At 34.2% G+C, this 18,244-nt stretch overlaps 1 protein-coding gene across 3 annotated transcripts in view; it reads right to left on the bottom strand.

Annotated features, from left to right (window-relative positions):
• TMEM135 (transmembrane protein 135) overlaps nt 1-18,244 on the bottom strand; it is a 260,464-nt gene that overhangs the window by 73,679 nt on the left and 168,541 nt on the right. For all 3 annotated transcript variants that reach the window (XM_007168482.2, XM_057553678.1, XM_057553679.1), the window contains one exon: nt 755-801. In XM_007168482.2, the coding sequence (XP_007168544.2) occupies nt 755-801 (47 nt within the window). The remainder of the gene's footprint in view (nt 1-754; nt 802-18,244) is intronic.

Here is an 18,244-nt window from a genome sequence, read left to right as displayed (position 1 = left end):
ATTTTAATTTTAAAAGCCTAGAACTTCCTGCTGTGATTGAATTCTGCCTATATCCAGAAAAATCAAGAAAGAGTCTATTCAAATGAGTGTAATAAGAGTGAAACAAATAGGAATTACTGGTATTACAGAAAATGACGATAATGAAGGAGTGGGCTCTTCCTAATCAAAAATCCAACTCCCATACTGTTGTGTTTGTATGACAATGACAGGCACCATTTTTAGTGGCATTAAAATTCTGAGCCATCCTAACACTCCCCCACATTCCTCAGAGTCTCAGTATCAATGAAAAATGCAACTCTGACATAATGGACTAACAATATTTTACAGACAGTGATTAGCATGCTAGGTTACGTTCGTAAAAGACTTAGATTAAGCCCTACCATCACTTTTTTCTCATTTAAATTGAAAATGTTGATTGCTTGATAAGGTGAGAGAAGAATATCTAAAATCAGGTCCACAAAAAACAGAAATTCACCTTTCAAGATCTGAGGACTATTAATTTACATATTCAGCTTTCCAAGATGAACTTATAAGCATAATGTGAAAAATCACATCTTCCTTCCCTCTCTTTCTCTATTCACTAAGGAGCAGTGACTTTTCTCTAACCACTCTAGAAAACAAAACAAAGCAAACAAAACTTCAGGTCACTTGTGGGGCATAATAATTTAGAAGACACTAGTTACACGGTTGATTTAAAAATTACAAAGGAAGAGTATTTTTTTCTATTAAAATAAATAGGTATAACAGAACATACCTGAAAAAGAACATGTACATGGCAGCTGTGATGCAGAATAAAAGGACCTATAACAAGGAGAAAATACGTTACTTACAAAAGAACACTGACATCACCATTTGTGTGTCTTAGAAAGCAAAATACCCACTATTAAATCTTGTACCTGAAACAATTAAAAGATGTACAAAACTAGTCATACACATATCACATTCTCTACCTTTCAAATAAGTCATATCAAGGCAATAATAAAGGTCTGTATATTTATGCACACATATAAATAAATAAAATTATAAACGTTATACAATATGTTGTGTGTACATATATATATAATACTATATATATACATATATAACACTATATATATATATATATATATATATATATATATGTATATAGGCTGGGTAGAGGGTAACAGGGTTCAAAAAGGAATAGCCAATTTAAAAAATTATATCTAAGAATTCCTCAAGAAGCAAGTAACCTAAGAACAGAGACAATGGCTTTTAAATAGTGAAGTCAGCAGAAAAATCATAAAACTTATTAACTATTATATCAAGATGACCAGACTTTTAAAATATAAAACACAGTCCAGTTGTCAACCAATTGTCATCAATAAGAAAAGCTCCTAAAAATATGATCATCCTGTATGGGATATAGACTCCCTATAAAAAAATTAATTCCTCTAAAAGCAAGCATCAGAACACACAATAAATCTGGATTAAAGAAGCTCCCCTAGAACACGTCATACAAAACACAAAGTATATTACTAAGATGTATATGGCAAGAATCCAAACCCAAGTCCTGACCAAAAGCTTAGTTATGCCAACAAAGTGGATCTCCATAAAATTGTTTTAAATCAGTAAAACGGAAGTTGTAAACTGTGTTCTTATGTTAACAATAAGAGTGTAAATTAAACACAAGGATTGTCAGTGGCCTCACATCATAGACAAATGAACTATCTTCAACTATTAAACACTGACCACAAGGAACCACGAAAACAAAAATGGTACAAAATAGTGTTTAGCTATTTCCAACACAATTGCTAGTTGACTTAAGGAAAGTATAATAGTTTTGCTATTACAAATTGAGCTTGATAGGTTTGCCACCTTGGCTTAAGATAAGCATTATAAATACAATCTGAATGACTTAGAAATATATAAACCTACCAACCCAAAAGAGGATGGGCATCACACCGCAACTACTAAGCCTGCGCTCTAGAGCCCGTGAGCCACAACTACTGAGCCCGTGTGCCACAACTACTGAAGCCCGCGTGCCTAGAGCCCATGCTCCCAACAAGAGACGCCACCGCAATGAGAAGCCCACGAACCGCAATGAAGAGTAGCCCCTGCTCGCCACAACTAGAGAAAGCCCGCGTACAGCAACAAAGACCCAAGGCAACCATAAATAAATAAATAAATAAATAAATTTATTTTTAAAAATCTAATAAACATGCACACGCTCTCCTCCTCTCCTTTCTCCTTCTTTTCCTCTCCCACTCTCGCGTGCCTTCAAAAATACCCTATCTATGATGCATAAGGTTCATATCACTATTTTTGAAAATGTAACTTAAAGCATAAGGAATAATTTTCAGTTATTGATTAATCAATTATAAAGTCCAAGTGAGTTTGTTTACTGGCTATAATTTGCCAGCCAGTGCTCCAGATCACAAAACTCAGTTTTTATTTCCCTCTCCTTGAAACCCCTTTGGGCAATGCCAACCTTCCCAATTTTTCAATGTTTCATTCTTTCCCTGCACTAGTCATTATTCCCCTCGCAGACTCCACTCACAAACCTCTCTAGAAGTGTCCCACAAATCTTTCCCACGCTACTTTCTCCAAAGAAAACTTCCAAAGTCTCTTTCCCTCAAAAAATGTTGCTATGCTCTATCCTCATATGCTAAACCTATCTTTGCTCATATTAAACTAATGATTATCTTTACAAATAATACAGTTGAAACCGGGAAAGAGCATAATGTTTAAAAACTCAAGCTCTAGAATAAGGCAAATACAGGTTTGAATCTAATTTTATGTGACTTTTGATGCTTTATATAATTTCCCTAAGCCTTAGATCCCTTATCTCTAAAATGAGTACATCACCTCACTTTGAATTGTTGGGAAGATTAAATGAGACGATGCTGCAAAGTGTCAGGCATTCAGCAGATTGTTTTTATTTTGTTTTGTTATTCATGGAAGTAATCTAGATATAAAAACCTCATCCAGAGACAGAAGCTTGGAAAAAAGTTTGTTTTTAAACAGGTAGACCTTTTGAAATCTCTCAAATTACCAATATTTGGAGAATATAGAGCAGAGATTTAAGATATGAAAATCTGTGCAAGCAGGGGGAAACATGTAAGGGATATTAAAGTACAATTGATCAACTCATTCAAGAAATATTTACTGAACACATACTATGTGCCAGGCACTATTCTAAAACTTACAACAGTATACAAAATGGACAAAGTCCTTGCCCTCCTGGAACTTAACTTCTAGCGAGGTAAGAGAAGATATTGAAATAGTGTGTCAGACAGTGATGAGTTTTGGAGCAAAACAAAGCAGGATAAGGAAATAAAATGCAGGAGAGTAGGGGTGGTTGTTTTATACAAAGTGATCAAGGAAGCACAGACTTGTTAGTAGAGACACTGAGGAGATGAGGGATAAACGAGGGGACCATATCAACAGAACCAATGGAAAATTTTTGAATTTTATTCAGAAAGATGTCAAAGATGCTAAAGAAAGGGTTTCATTTTTAGTAACATACAGTTTTCAAAGCTTTTTACATTAATTGTGCTAATTTCTTAAACATTGTAACTTCAACAGAGTGCTTTTCCAAATAAATGTAAATCTGCAATTAAATAATGAAGAAGATTTTCTCTGTGTTTCGAATTATAGAATTTTAGAGCTAAAACGACCTTCAGATAATATATTTTTTCATATTAGGAAACTTCGATGCTTAGAAGGTAAGTGATATATCCATGTTCTACCCTGCTAGTTGTATCTTGCATTTCCTCTATTAAACAAATATTGGTCAAATGTTTACTCTGTACCTGCTCCATAAAGAAGCTATTTAAATACAATTCTGACCCTTAAGGAACTTACAGAATACTGCTCCACAGTCTAATTCTGTAGCTACTCTTTATATGTGTGGCTACTTAAAAATTTTTATAGCTTTATTGATGTATAATTGACATATTTAATGTATACAATTTTGTTAGTTTTGACATAGGTATATATCTGTAAAATCATCAACATAATCAAGATAATGAACATATCCATCACACCCCAAAAGTTCTTAATAGCATTCCCATATTATTATTTTAATACTTGTAGAATCTGTAGTGATGTCACCTCTCTCATTCCCAATACTGGCCATTTGTATCCTATTTTCTTGATTAGTCTGAGTATAGATTTATTAACTGTATTGATTTTATCAAAGAATGAGCTTTTGTTTAATTGATTTTCTCTATTTTTCTGTTTTCTACCTTGTTGATTTCAATTTAATCTTTACTAATTCCTTTTTTCTGTTTGCTTTGGTTTTGTTTTCCTAGTTTCTTAAAGGTAGGAATTTAGGCCATTGGTTTAAGATATTTTTCTTTTTCGATATAGATGTACAATGTTATAAATTTCCCCCTAGATCTGCGTGTATGTGTGTCCTAATTTTAATAAGTTGGGAATTCATTTTTGTTCCATTCAAAATACTTTCTAATTTTTGATTTTGCTCCCTTCTATGATCCATGACTTAATGAGAAGTGTGTTATTTGGCTTGCAAATACTTGGGGATTTTCAGCTATCTTTTTGTTGTTACTGACTTATTTATTCTATTATGGTCAGAAAATACTTTATATATATGACTTGATTATTTCCAGATTTATCAAAACTTACTTTATGTCCCAGAATATGTTCCATATGTTTGGTAAATAGCCCATGTACATTTTTTTTTTAATGTGAATTCAACTGTTGCTGGGCAGAGGGTCAAGCTGCTTGACAGTGTTGTTCCAATCTTCTAAATCTTTATTGATTTGTCTACTTGTTCAATCAATTATTGAGAGAAGTTATCAAAATATCCTGCTGTATTTATGGAGGTATCTCCACAATCTCTCCTCACAGTTCTATCAGTTTTTCCTTGGCGTATTTTGAAGCTCTGCTACTAGGGACATAAACATTTAGAATTATATCTTCCTTATCATGCTGAAATTACCTTCTTTATCTCTGATGATAGTCTTTAATCTGAAATCTATTTTACCTGACAGTAACTTCTGATTCCTGTTAGTTTTCCATTCTTTTACTTTTAACTGATTTGGTATTTATATTTGAAGTTCACTGCCTGTAGGCATCATATTGTTGTTTCTTGCTTTTTTATCGTATCTGAAAATCTCCACCTCTTCATTTGGCATATTTAGATTGTTTACATTTAATGTGATTATTGGTAAGTTCAGAATTAAATCTATCATCTTGCTATTTATTTTTCTATAGTTTCTTTTTTTTTCCTTCTCTTCTGCCTTTTTTGAATCAACTCAGTTTTTTTAAGGATTCCATCTTCTCTCCATTGTTGGCTTCTTTGTTTAAAGGGTTTATAGTAAACATCTTTAAATTGATACAGTCTCCACTCCAGTGATATTATACCACTAAACATACAATATGGACTGTTACAATAGTATACTTCCATTTCTCCCCCACCCCGACTTCTGTGCTATTGTTGTCACCTAGTATACTTTTATCTATATTATGAAACCACTATATTTTAAACATTTTTTCTTAAAAATGTATGTCTAAAAAAGTTTTGACCTTTGTTTTGAAAGCTATTTTTGCTGGGTATCAATTTCTAGGTTGATGGATCATTTTATTTCAGTATTTGGCTCAATGAGTACCACTTCAAATGTCTTCTTACAATTTGATTATGAGGTGCCTTGGAGTACTCTTCTTCATGTTTCTTTTAAAAGGGTTTCATTAAGTTTCTTGGATCTGTGGGTTTATAATTTCCATCAAATTTGAAATTTTTTCAACCATAATTACATCAAATATATTTTCTTCTCTCTCCCCTTCCCCTTTGGGAACTCCAATTAATATATAGTAGGTCACCTGAAGTTGTCCCACAACTCACTAATGCTCTCTTTATTTTGTAAAAAAATATTCTCTTTATTCTGTGTGCTTCATTTTGGATCATTTCTATTATTAGGTCTTCAAGTTCACTAATATTTTCTTCTGTAATGTATATGTCATTAATGCCACCCAGTACATTTTCCATCTTACACACTGTAATTATCATTGTTAGAAGTTTGATTTGGATTTTTTCCCCGTTTTCCATGTCTCTAACTCTTCTGAAACTATGGAATTCACTTGTAACAACGCTTTTTTAATGTCCTTGCCTGCTAATTCTAACAGCTTTGTCAGTTTTGATTTGGTTTTAACTGACTGATTATCTCCTCCTTATGGGTCAAATTTTCTTGTTTCTTATTGCATGCCTGGTCATTTTTATTGGATATCAGACATTCTGAATTTTACCTTGGTGGATGCTGGATATTTTTGTACGTCCATAAATCTTGAGTTTTGTTCTGGGTCACAGTTATTTAGAAACAGTCTGACCCTTTAAGGACTTGCTTTTAAGATATTTTAGGAGGGAGTGAAGTAGTGCTCAACTTAGGGCTAATTATTCCCCACTGCTGAGATAAGACCCTTATGTGTACTCTCCCCAATGCCACATGAATCTTGAGATTTTCCAGTCTGGCTGATAGGAACAGACACTATTCCTGCTGCTGCTTGAGTGCCAGCACTCAATTAAGCACCTCTAATCCTTTCAGGTCATTCTTTCTTTGACCTGGGGTATCTTCCTAATGTGCATGCCCTAATCAGTAAACAGCTGAATACTTTCCTCTCTAGTCTTCAGTGGACTCCATCCAGCATGGTCTCCCCTCTCACTCTCCACTCTGTTTCTTCAACTCAGAAAGTCCTCTAGACTTTGCATTAATGTCTCCTCTTTGATCCAAGCCTGGAAATTTTCTCAAGGCAGTAAGCTAGCATAATCATAGACTCATTTCATTTGTTTCCCATTCTCAGGGATCTCTGCCCTTCAGTGCCTAATTCCAGGATTATAAAACCATTGTTTCATATGTTTTGCCCACATTTTGGCTGTTTCAGTTGGAAAAGTAAGGATTACCTTTATTATGTCATGGCCAGAAGCAGGATGTGATTATTTAAATTTAAATTAATTTAAAAAAATAATATTAAATTCAGTTCCTCATCCACACTAGCCATATTTCATGTAATCAACAGCCATATGTGGTAGTGGATACAATAATGGACAAGCAGATATAGAACATCTCCATAATTGCAAAAGGTTCTATTAGACCTGTCTGGCCAGTAAATGACATTTTCACTGCATTGTGGTAATGTTATTACACTTATATTCTAACTTTAGCTGTAAAGTATACATCTGAACACATCTATTTTTATTCTTTACATTTTTATGTCTAAAGCAACACATAAAATAATCATACCACAGTTTACTCATTTGTGGAAACAATACAATGTTATCTGTTACATATATTGTAAGCATTAAATGAGATAACATACATAAAGCCTAAGAGAGTGACTAGTACATCACAGATGCTCAAGAAATGGTAACTACTGACAAAAAATAATTTCTCTGTAATTCCCTCCCATTTCACAACCATTGCACAATACACTTAAACAGGATAAGTAATTTTGAAATTGCTATTTTCACTTTGATTTTTAATTTTTTTTAATTCAAAAAGTAATGAAGGGCATGCTACAACACGAATGAACTTCAAAAGCACTAAGTGAAGGAAGCTAATTACAAAAGACCACATGTTGTATGATACCATTTATCTGAAATTCTAGAATAGACAAATCTCCTTATGGAAAGTAGAATGATGGATGTCTAGAGCTAGAGGAGTGAGGGGTAATAGGGAGTTTGCTCATGGTATAAGGTTTCTTCAGGGGGCAATGAAAATGTTCCAAAATTAGACTGTATGGATATGTGCACAATTTTGTAAATATACTAAAAACCCATGGAATTAACATTTTGAACTGGTAAATTTTAGAGCATGTAAATTACTTCTCAAAAACACTTAAAACTGGCTTTTTACAAATTAATACATGTACATGAGAGAAACAAAAATTCAAACTGAATGATAAAAATACAAGGAAAGGAAAGTTCCCTTCTATCCAGATCTCTGGTATTCTGTCTGTATACAATTCTGTACGTGTGTGCGTACATTTGTACAAAGATACATGCCAAATAAAGAAACTGTTTTATACTTTTCTTTTAAATTTTACACACACACACACACATGTTTATTTAAACAGTCTATGAATAGAGTGGATGCTACATATATTGAATACCGAAGTATACTTTGTAAACTTGCATACCTATATCTCTGGAGGTAAATTCTTAAAACTGAATTCTCTGTATCAAGGGGTAGGTGCATTTTAAATTTTGATACACTCCCATCAATAGTATATCAAAGTAGCCATATCCTTACATGAGCTGTTTCCCTATATCCACAAAAACTGTGTTTTACCAAACTGTTTTATCCTTGCCAATGTGGTGGATGAAAGAAATGATATATTACAGCTGCATTCTTCTTATGAGTGAAATTGAGCCCCACAGGTTTATAAACCTTTTTGTTTGTTTTTTGGTCAGTTGGTTTAACCACTTTTTCATATCCTTTGTCTATTTTTGGATTGTGAATCGTTTAGAAACCATTTTTATTTTTTGAAACTGAGTATACTTATGTGAAAACATAGAATTAATTTCATTATTATCTATTTGCACCAAGAATATGGGTGGTTAAATAAAAGTAATCATGTAATGGAAATCTCATAATGTACTAAACCAAAAGAACATTTTAAGCCGAGTGTACAGAAAGTATAACAAATAATGAGAAAGTAAAGTTCATTCAGCTGAAAAATACTGTATTCTCTGGAATGACATTTCGGGAAGTGATAGATTTACAATACATGGATTCCTGTTAGAGAGCTTACAAAACTTTCAGGGAAAAACTGTACTATGGTTGTCATCACTATGTCATGCAGAATTATATGAAAACTATCCCTCTCAACGCTCTAACAAAGACACAATATCACCATATATGAATACTTTAAAAACCTAAAAATAACCAGAAATATAAAAAATGTGACTACGACCTGGTAAAGAAGGCTGTTTTTACCATCTAAGCCTCAAAATGGTTAAAACACATATCCTGAAGTCATTTTAAAGTCTACTAGAGACCTAAACAGATGGTGCATTTAACTACTTCCTACAACAGAAATCTTCTGCTTTTCTTTAACATACCCAATTAAATGTTCTTTAACCCTGCTCAGTGCCTTTGACCACTCCTGCTTGAATGTGTCCAAAGACAATGATGCTCTTTGCTGCCTGGCCTTCGTTACTCATCAAGTCTGTTTCCTCCCCATATTCACTGAGCCCCCTTCCTTCCATTATGCAAATAAATACTGAAATCTTGTCTCTGTTTTCTGGAAAAGAAGCAATAGATTTCTCCTTGCCCCATATGTACTTCATTCATATTTTAACCATCTATCCATCCACCCGTTCCTAAAAAGTGATCTGGTATCTATGTGTTACTAACACTTTGTGCCTGAGCAAAGTCAAAAGGAAAGAGATACAGAGGTAAATAAGCTCCAGGCTATCAAGAGACCACATGATCTTCAAGCAAAACAGAACAAACAAGGAACCACAAGTTCTTACCTTTGTTTATAAATTTATTTCAGTACTTGCTATATTGCCAGTGTGCTAGGGTAACAAAACTAGATAATATTGATTCTTGTTGCCCTTATGAGGTCAGTCTAGCAGAAATGCAGGCATATTAACAAATCATCCCAATACAACATGCTAGGACAGAATATTTACACCTCACCCTACAAGAGGTAGTCACCAAAACATCTAATTCTATTATTATTTTAATTACTCAGTATATATTTAGACAAAGCTTTTTTGGTTGTCTGTATACCTTTATGTCTCCACCAAAAGTTACTTAGAACACAAAGTCCCCAAGAGCAATCTCTAGTTCATCTAATTCCATACGTGGACAGATTTTTGATATACCATATAAGGCTTCTGATAATAATGTTAATTTCTATTTATAGCAACCATCTTTCAAAAAACTAAACTGTACGCCCATTCGTATACTTTGTAAAGGCTGAACTTTAGACTCTATAAGCATTTTCGACTTTTCTGAAAACACAGACCATTACGTGGCCTCTTGGGGAAACCATTCTCACTGGACCAATAAGTGGTATCACAATTAGCAATGTACATATTTTGCTTTGAACACACAACAGATCATTATCATAATATTAATTTGCTTTTAAAAATGCATCATTTTTGAGCAGTGGGATTCTTAAGTTAAATAACTATGCATTGTTTTATAAGTTTTAAAAATCCTTATACAATTCTAATCTCACATAATATACAGTACATCTTTATAATCTGTCCCTCTGTTTTGGATTAGCAGTTTTGCTTACTGAGTTTTTTTTTTTTTTTTTTAAGTTTCCCTTCCTTGACAAAACAAATATGGGAAAAGTACAAAACACCTTATGGGGAATTTAGGGCCACAAACACCAGGCTATTAGTAAGAAAGAAGTCTGAGGTCTCCAGATTAAGACTATAAACTTGATCAGATCACTTCCATTCTTTGAGCCTTAAGCTTTTTATCTTTAAGAGAAGTTAGATTAATCTCTAGGATCCTTCAGAACTCTAAAATTCTGTGATTCCATGAGTCAAATTTTTTCAGTACAACAAAATTATTTCAAAGCAAACTGTCACTAATATATAATGAGACAAATCTCAAGAGTATATGTATATACTCTCATATGTATAAGCAAATGAGAGCATTCTCTCTGACTGAATTGAATGTGGGGAATTATATTAAATACGCCAACAACTTGGTCCTAGTCTCTTCCTTGCACTGCTCACCGTTCTTGATTTATACCTTCAAGGTCAGCAAACAAAGTCTGGCAACATATTAACCTTGAAATTTTCCAGTTGTAGAAACAGCTATGTTAGATAGTGGCTGGGAAGTACAGCTTATATGATGTCCTGTCCTTTTATGGTAAGTAGGTAAGCTGTATTTTGTCTTCCATAAAAGTGAAAGGATTTAAAGTATATAACTATAGAAAATTTCAGTATGTAGTAACTACTATAACCTGTAAATGACATTCCTTAGTACAACACAATGCTAATTCCGCTGGCAAATTTTTTTTAAAAATCACAGCTTTAAATTACAACTCACTACTTAAAGGACTAAAAATAAGGGTTTACACATGAAAAGAAATCAGTCTTTATTAAAAACTTAAAAGAAAATTTAATGGTCAAGTGAAAATCACCATGTGAATTCATGCATGGAACAAAATACTCACTGAAGTATAGTCTCTGAACTGGAACTATAAAAACCAACTAGACATTATCACCAACCACCCACAGCACTTTATTTACATCCCTATTATTACCATGTAAAGGAAATGCAGTTATTGGAAGTAAAGGTTGTCCAATGACTTATATTTAAAAGTTATCGAGATATTCAGCTGCTTCTTTTCTTTCCCATACCCATCTCTCTATTTTATGGTCAATTAGTTGGTCATTAAAAGTCATTAAAAATGCAAATCAAAACAAACAAGAAAGGAAATAAATATGAAAAGGAAGAGCAAGGAACCAAAAAGAAACCATAGGAGAGTTTAAAGTCAAAGGTAAATCAAAAAAATAAAAAGGGCCAGAGAACATAGAGAAAGAGGAAAGTAGGAGATTAAACTAGATAATGAACTACTATTGACTAACACTGCCAGGCACTGTATATTTTTAAAAATATTACCGCTAATCGTATAATAGCTCTTCAAGGTAGGTTTTTAATCACTTCCATTTTAAAGATGAGGCAATTGGATTCAGAAGGTAAGTTACTCACTTAAAATCACAAAATATTTAAGTGGCTGAACTAAGACTCAGAGCTAGGACTACCTGATTTCAAATTCAAGGCTTTCAATTATATCCCTCTGCCTCTAGAAAATTTTTACTAATGTTGATTTAGTAGCTACTGTGTTTCCAAGGTAGGGATAATCCCCATAATGCTTCCTATACATACACATATATATGTATATTTTTAATAAGTGTCATTTTAAAAAAGAAAGGAGTGAGGCAACATCTTTCAGAGTTCAGTATAATAATTAAAATAATAGTGTAACAATAATATCAACTGCTGCTGTTACTGAATGCTCACTATATGTCACATGTTGTATTCAGTGCTTGACATACATCACTTTACATAATCCTCAAAATAGCCTTGTAATGTAGGGGTTATTATTCCCACTTCAGAGAAGAGGTTTAGAGAGACACAGACAATAATGGGATTGAGCCAGGTTTGGCAACCAGGTGTGATTCCAAAGTCCATGAGCTGTCATGGATATCTCTCAAAGATTTCTTTAAAAACTCCCATTAAAGAATTACAGCTTTAACAAATTTCATTCAACTTAATCATGATAAAATAGTAGATAAAATAGTGGATTAAGATATAGTCTGCAAATAAAAACTACAATGAGGTATCACCTCACATTGGTGAGAATGGCCATCATTTAAAAGTCTACAAATAATAAATGCTGGAGAAGGTGTGGAGAAAAAGGAACCCTCCTACACTGTTGGTGGGAATGTAAATTGGTACGGTCACTATGGAAAACAGCATGGGGGTTCCTTAAAAAACTAAAAATAGAGTTGCCATATGATCCTGCAATCCCACTCCTGAGCATATATCCAAAGAACACTATAATTCGAAAAGATACATGCACCCCAATGTTCACTGCAGCACTATTTACAATAGCCAAGACATGGAAGCAACCTAAATGTCCACTGACAGATGAATGGATAAAAAAGATGTGATACACATACACACACACACACACACACACACACACACACACACACAAAGGAATACTACTCAGCCATAAAAAAGAATGCAATAATGCCATTGCAGCAACATGGATGGACCTAGAGATTATCATACTCAGTGAAGTAAGTCAGAAGGAGAAAGACAAATATCATATGATATCACCTATATGTGGAATCTAAAATATGATACAAATGAACTTATTTACAAAACAAAAAGAGACTCACAGACATAGAAAACAAAACTTATGGTTACCAAAGGGGAAAGGAGGTAGGGGAGGGATAAAGTAGGAGTTTGGGATTAGTAGATTCAAACTACTATGTATAAAATAGATAAACAACAAAGTCTTACTGTATAGGACAGGGAACTATATTCAATATCCTGTAATAAACCATAATGAAAAAGAATATAAAAAATATATATATATATAAACATATGTATATGTATAACTGAATCACTTTGTTGTATACCAGAAACTAACACAATATTGTAAATCAGGTATACATCAATAAAAAATTTAAAAATTAAAATAGATATAGTCTCTGTGTTAAAGAGCTCACTATTTACACATGAATCAGATTTAAGAAAAGCAGAGATGAAAAAATTCCATAATCCTCAAAACTTCTATAAAATATTTATTCTAGTAAAGAAAAACAGATCTAAGAAACACATCTTTTAAATTTTGAAAATAAGCCACCTAAATATTGCAATCAAAAACTTAAAAAACCTTACATGTTTACATATTAAGTGAGGAGAGAAAAACATTACACGAGCCAGTTTTCTAATATGTTTATGTTAACTATGTAAGGGACCATTCTTTATCCTAATGCTGCCAAACATCTTACTTTTGCAATTCAGAAAACAAAACAAAAAAACCTCACATGTCATTCAGCACACGGAGGATAGAGAAAGGTTTTATATGGACTCAGAGCAAAGTTAAAGCTGAAAAAATATTGTGCTTTCAGCAGGGCAAAGTAGATGGGTCGCCTAAGTGAAACCTCATTATTATAAGTAGACAATTTGTAGTAAGTTAGTTATTTTCATACAAAGGGTGGTATTCCCATTAACCTCAAATAAGAACCAGGCTTAGGGTGACATTATGTTTTTCCCTCAGAGACACTACAAAAATAAATAAGAGCTTCCAGATTACTTCAGAGAGGTCACAGCAGGGCCACATAGAAACAGCACATGGCAGTGCTGCAATTCAGATTTTTGTCATTTGATGAAGGTAAGAAAGACCATTAGAGTGAGGGTTATTGTAATTCTAACTAAGGTGGCCAGTAAGACAGCGCTCGCTGCTTCACCAAACCACACCGTGCTGTAAGCAAAAGGCAAACAGCTGCCCTCCAGCTGAGTTCCACATGTTTGAGGTGTACACTGAGAACTAACTCAATCCCAATACATAATCCACAACAAAACAGTCATCAACAGTAAATAGTCGGATATATATATTCTCTTTACGGTTGTTTTAAACACAGCATATGTATCGATGTGTATTCACACATGTACTATATAACGGAATGATAGTTTTCCCAAATGGTGTGCCGTGTGCCCACACTCAAATCATCTGCCAGTTCTTTGGGCACATGCTCATTCTGGAATTCATTTGAGAAAATCCCTCCGTGATTAGGCATGGCTTTGCTCATATCTGCCTTGGTTCTCACTATTTCTGTCCAGCTGCAGATTCCTCTCTGCATACTCAGTTCCCACTGACTACCATTTCTTCAGGCAGGAAAGGTTCAGAACTAAACTTTTTTCCTAACGAGCATTTAAAAAAGGCTTAAAGCACAATAAAAGTGGGCATTACAAAAAAAAAAGAGGGCGGGAGGAGTGCATGAATTCTAAATCAGATGAACTGTGGAAGACTTCTCAATCACCTGCTCCAAACTTATTCCACACAGAAGATTTTTTCCTTTTGCGCTTCCCCAGCTTATTATATCAAAGCAACACAACAGATCAAGGTCTCTCAGCTGTGCTGGGTAACCTTAAGAAATCTTCTGTGTTTTTTTTTCCTCCCCAGTCAGCAAGACAGATTCAGTATCCAGTTTATCACTAACAAACATAATGATATTGAGATACATAGTTTTTCAAAATACCTTCAAAAGTTATTTTAACCGTATATAGATAAGAGAACGATAAAAGAATTAAAAATCACTACTGATTTTTTTAAAATCAAAGTCATCTTTGTTCAACAGCTAATGGGTCTAGGGCAATGAGAAGAAACTTAAGCACTTATCAAGTCTTGTTCCAACAATAAAAATGAATTAAAAATAAACACAGATAAAAAATCGAGGGGACTTCCCTGGTGGCACAGTGGTTAAGAATCCACCTGCCAATGCAGGGGACATGGGTTCGAGCCCTGGTCTGGGAGGATCCCACATGCTGCGGAGCAACTAAGCCCATGCGCCACAACTACTGAGCCTGCGCTCTAGAGCCTGTGAGCCACAACTACTAAGCCCGTGTGCCACAACTGCTGAAGCCCGCGCGCTTAGAGCCCATGCTCCGCAACAAGAGAAGCCACCGCAATGAGAAGCCTGTGCATCACAATGAAGAGTAGCCCCTGCTTGCTGCAACTAGAGAAAGCCCGCATGCAGCAAGGAAGACCCAACGCAGCCAAAAAAAAAAAAAAATCTACTGCAACTGTAAAATCGAGTTTATATCCAGTATTAGCTATTAGTTACGGATTCCAAAATGATTAAAGAGAAGAGATTTACAGACTGGAGGTTATGTCTAGCATGGAAAATTCTCTTCTGCCTTGTATTCTAGTTGCATGTGGTCAAGAGCTTGTAGGAAATTTGTGTACAGCCAGTTTTAAGGATGCATCTGGACCATATGACCTAAAATGCAGGCAGGCAGGCAGTCCATCTAAAAGTCAAAACCAGAATTTTAGGCACTGATATCTAGAAATGTTTGTACAAACTCTTCATCCCTTAAAAGCACATTATTCTTACATTGCTAATGTGAAAATTTTGTTTGGATGGATGGATGGATGGAGAGAGAGAGAGATTTTGGTTTATATGCACAACTCCTCTTCGGAATTCTCTTACCAAAGGATAGTATTCCATGAACCTTCTAAATAAACTCAAAATAATGTACCTGCTAATCTGAGTACAGTTTGTACTTGTAGAAACCTCCACCTTGTTTTTTATTTCTCTCCAACTTATTTACTCTTTCATAATGCCTGCATCTAAGAGAACTAGGAAGTTTCAGAATGAAGAATGTGATCCTCATATGTATTTTAGTTCCTCAATTATGTTCACAACCTGATAATCATCTACTCCTATAGAAATTGTCATGGAAGGAAATATAAGTTTTGTTTTTTCTTCTCAATTTTTTTTTCTCCAAAAGATGTCATTAAAAGGCATGGGAAGAAATGAACAAAGGTTTTCTTAAGCTTTCTCACAATAGCATTCTTAATGTTCCCACAGTCTTTGTTAGTAGCAATTAGCCCAGCCGCAGAGTTTTAGCTTACTTCTCCAGTATTACTTTATGAATATATCATATATATTCATTTTTATTTACGAATACCAATAACATAAATGTATACTTACTCTAGGTTATATTCCAAAGCAGTATCTTGAAAATGCAGGTTATTGGGCATACAGACATATGGGACATAGATTTCATGGTTAAGAAAAAAAGAAACATTCATTTTATTCATTCATTTAAATCATAGCCTTAAGTTTTTCTTTCATCTGACACTCAGATTTTTCAAGTGGCTATTTTTAAAGGTACCCTACAGTTTAGAGAGTTAGAGACGTCTCAGAACAAAATTCTATTAGTCACAGCATATACAAAAATCTCCCTGGCATATTTCTAAAACACCACATCTAAATAGCATTGTTGTCTCCACCCACAAAGTTACAGTGAGATGAATAAGCGGTATATCAGCAGAGTAAAGCAACTCAATATTGTCATGCTGGGAAGATGATTAGGAGGGAAACAGAGTAGTATCCTCAAAAATAAGTCCTCACAGCACCCAAAGCACTTTGAAACTGATATGACTTGGCCATCTCAGTCTTCAGAATTTAATTAGTAACAATAAACCACACCAATTGGGAGTGGAAGCTGAAAAGCTCTGAAGAGCATTTCTAAATGTAATTTTCTTAGTGAATTAAATACAGGACATGGCAAAAATGAGGCATGTGTGTATGTTAGCCAAATTTTTCACATGGAAATTCTGTCTATAACAACAAACAGTCTGATTAATACTTTAATAGGAAAGGCCCCTAAGGAAAGCAGGTGGCTCCTGGTATACACAGTCTCAGTGTCTGAATTATTCTAAGTAGACATTCCTTCATCTTAATCAAGCGAGGAGCCAAAGTACGATTGGCATTTGTGGAAGTATGATTTCATTTTTATAAAGGAAAGAGGGTAAAATGACCAGTTTTTAGTGAAAACTAAACATTAAAATATTGGTAATTACTCTGCTTCAAAAATTTCATTAGAACTAGACTTTTACATACAGTGAGACTCACCTGAACAATAAATTTTGCAATTAAATATACTCAGTACTTTATAGTATAGTATGAATGACTAGAAGAAAACTTTTCCCCTTTATCTATAATAATAGGGTGACATGTGAATTTATTTTGGATTGTTATGCCACCAAACTAGAAATCAGAGCAGTTTATTTTTTTTCAACTGAATTTAATACAAAACTATTCCCTATTTCATTTCTGCATACATAAGAAAATAAAACTGATGGTTAATCTTCGAAAGTTAAGTGATCTCTACCCAAGTAACTGTAGACCATTCTTAGTTATTAATAATTTCCAGTACTCAAATTGGTGCCATTGACATTTTAATCTACCTCCGAGTTGTAGCTCTAATGAGACTCATATCAATGCATTTAAATATTTCTAATGTCTTATTTGAACTGTTATTTAAGGAATTTTGAATATATATTAGACAAGAGTCCCACTGTTTTGCTTTAATAAAGTATTCACGTATAATCTATGTGAATGACAACCTGCAAATTTTATAGCCCCGTGAGTAGACAACTGGCCATCTTGGAAGGCTCCACAGAATCACCGTGAGTCACTGCTGGAGGAAAAAAGATTCAGGCGTTATCACCAATTAAGGAAAGAGTACTAAATCAATATCAATAGGTGTATTCATTTTTCAGATTATCTAGGTAACAGAGAGCAGATGTTGAAGAAATAGGGCCCAAGCGAGCTAAGTCTGATGAGATGAAGAATTATTAGAGAGGACAGGCCCAGAAAGGTGGTACTGAAGCAGACCTTACAGAACCTGAGAGCAACGGAGTTGACAGTGTGATGGGCATGGCAAAAAGTTGTTGAAAATAACCGTATCCTACTTCATACGTTTGCTTACAGCTAGTATTAGCTGGCCTAATCACTTCAGGCCCAGACAAGTCTCAAAGATCAAATGGACCACCATTTAAGTCACTCACTCAACCAAATCCCAGAGTTTCTCACCCTTGGCACTAGTAATATTTGAGGATGGATAATTTTTTGTTGTTGGAGGTGGGGAGGTGGGAGACTGTCCTGTGCACTGTGGATATTTAGCAACATCTCTGGCCTTTACTCAATAGATGACATTAGTAACCCCCCACCACCAGGGAGGAAAATCAAAGATGTCTCCAA

The sequence above is a fragment of the Balaenoptera acutorostrata genome, chromosome 9 (assembly GCF_949987535.1).
Source record: "Balaenoptera acutorostrata chromosome 9, mBalAcu1.1, whole genome shotgun sequence".
In the NCBI taxonomy this organism is placed as follows: domain Eukaryota; kingdom Metazoa; phylum Chordata; class Mammalia; order Artiodactyla; family Balaenopteridae; genus Balaenoptera; species Balaenoptera acutorostrata.
The sequence above is the reverse complement of the archived record's forward strand: the minus strand, read 5'-3'. Positions and strand labels throughout refer to the sequence as shown.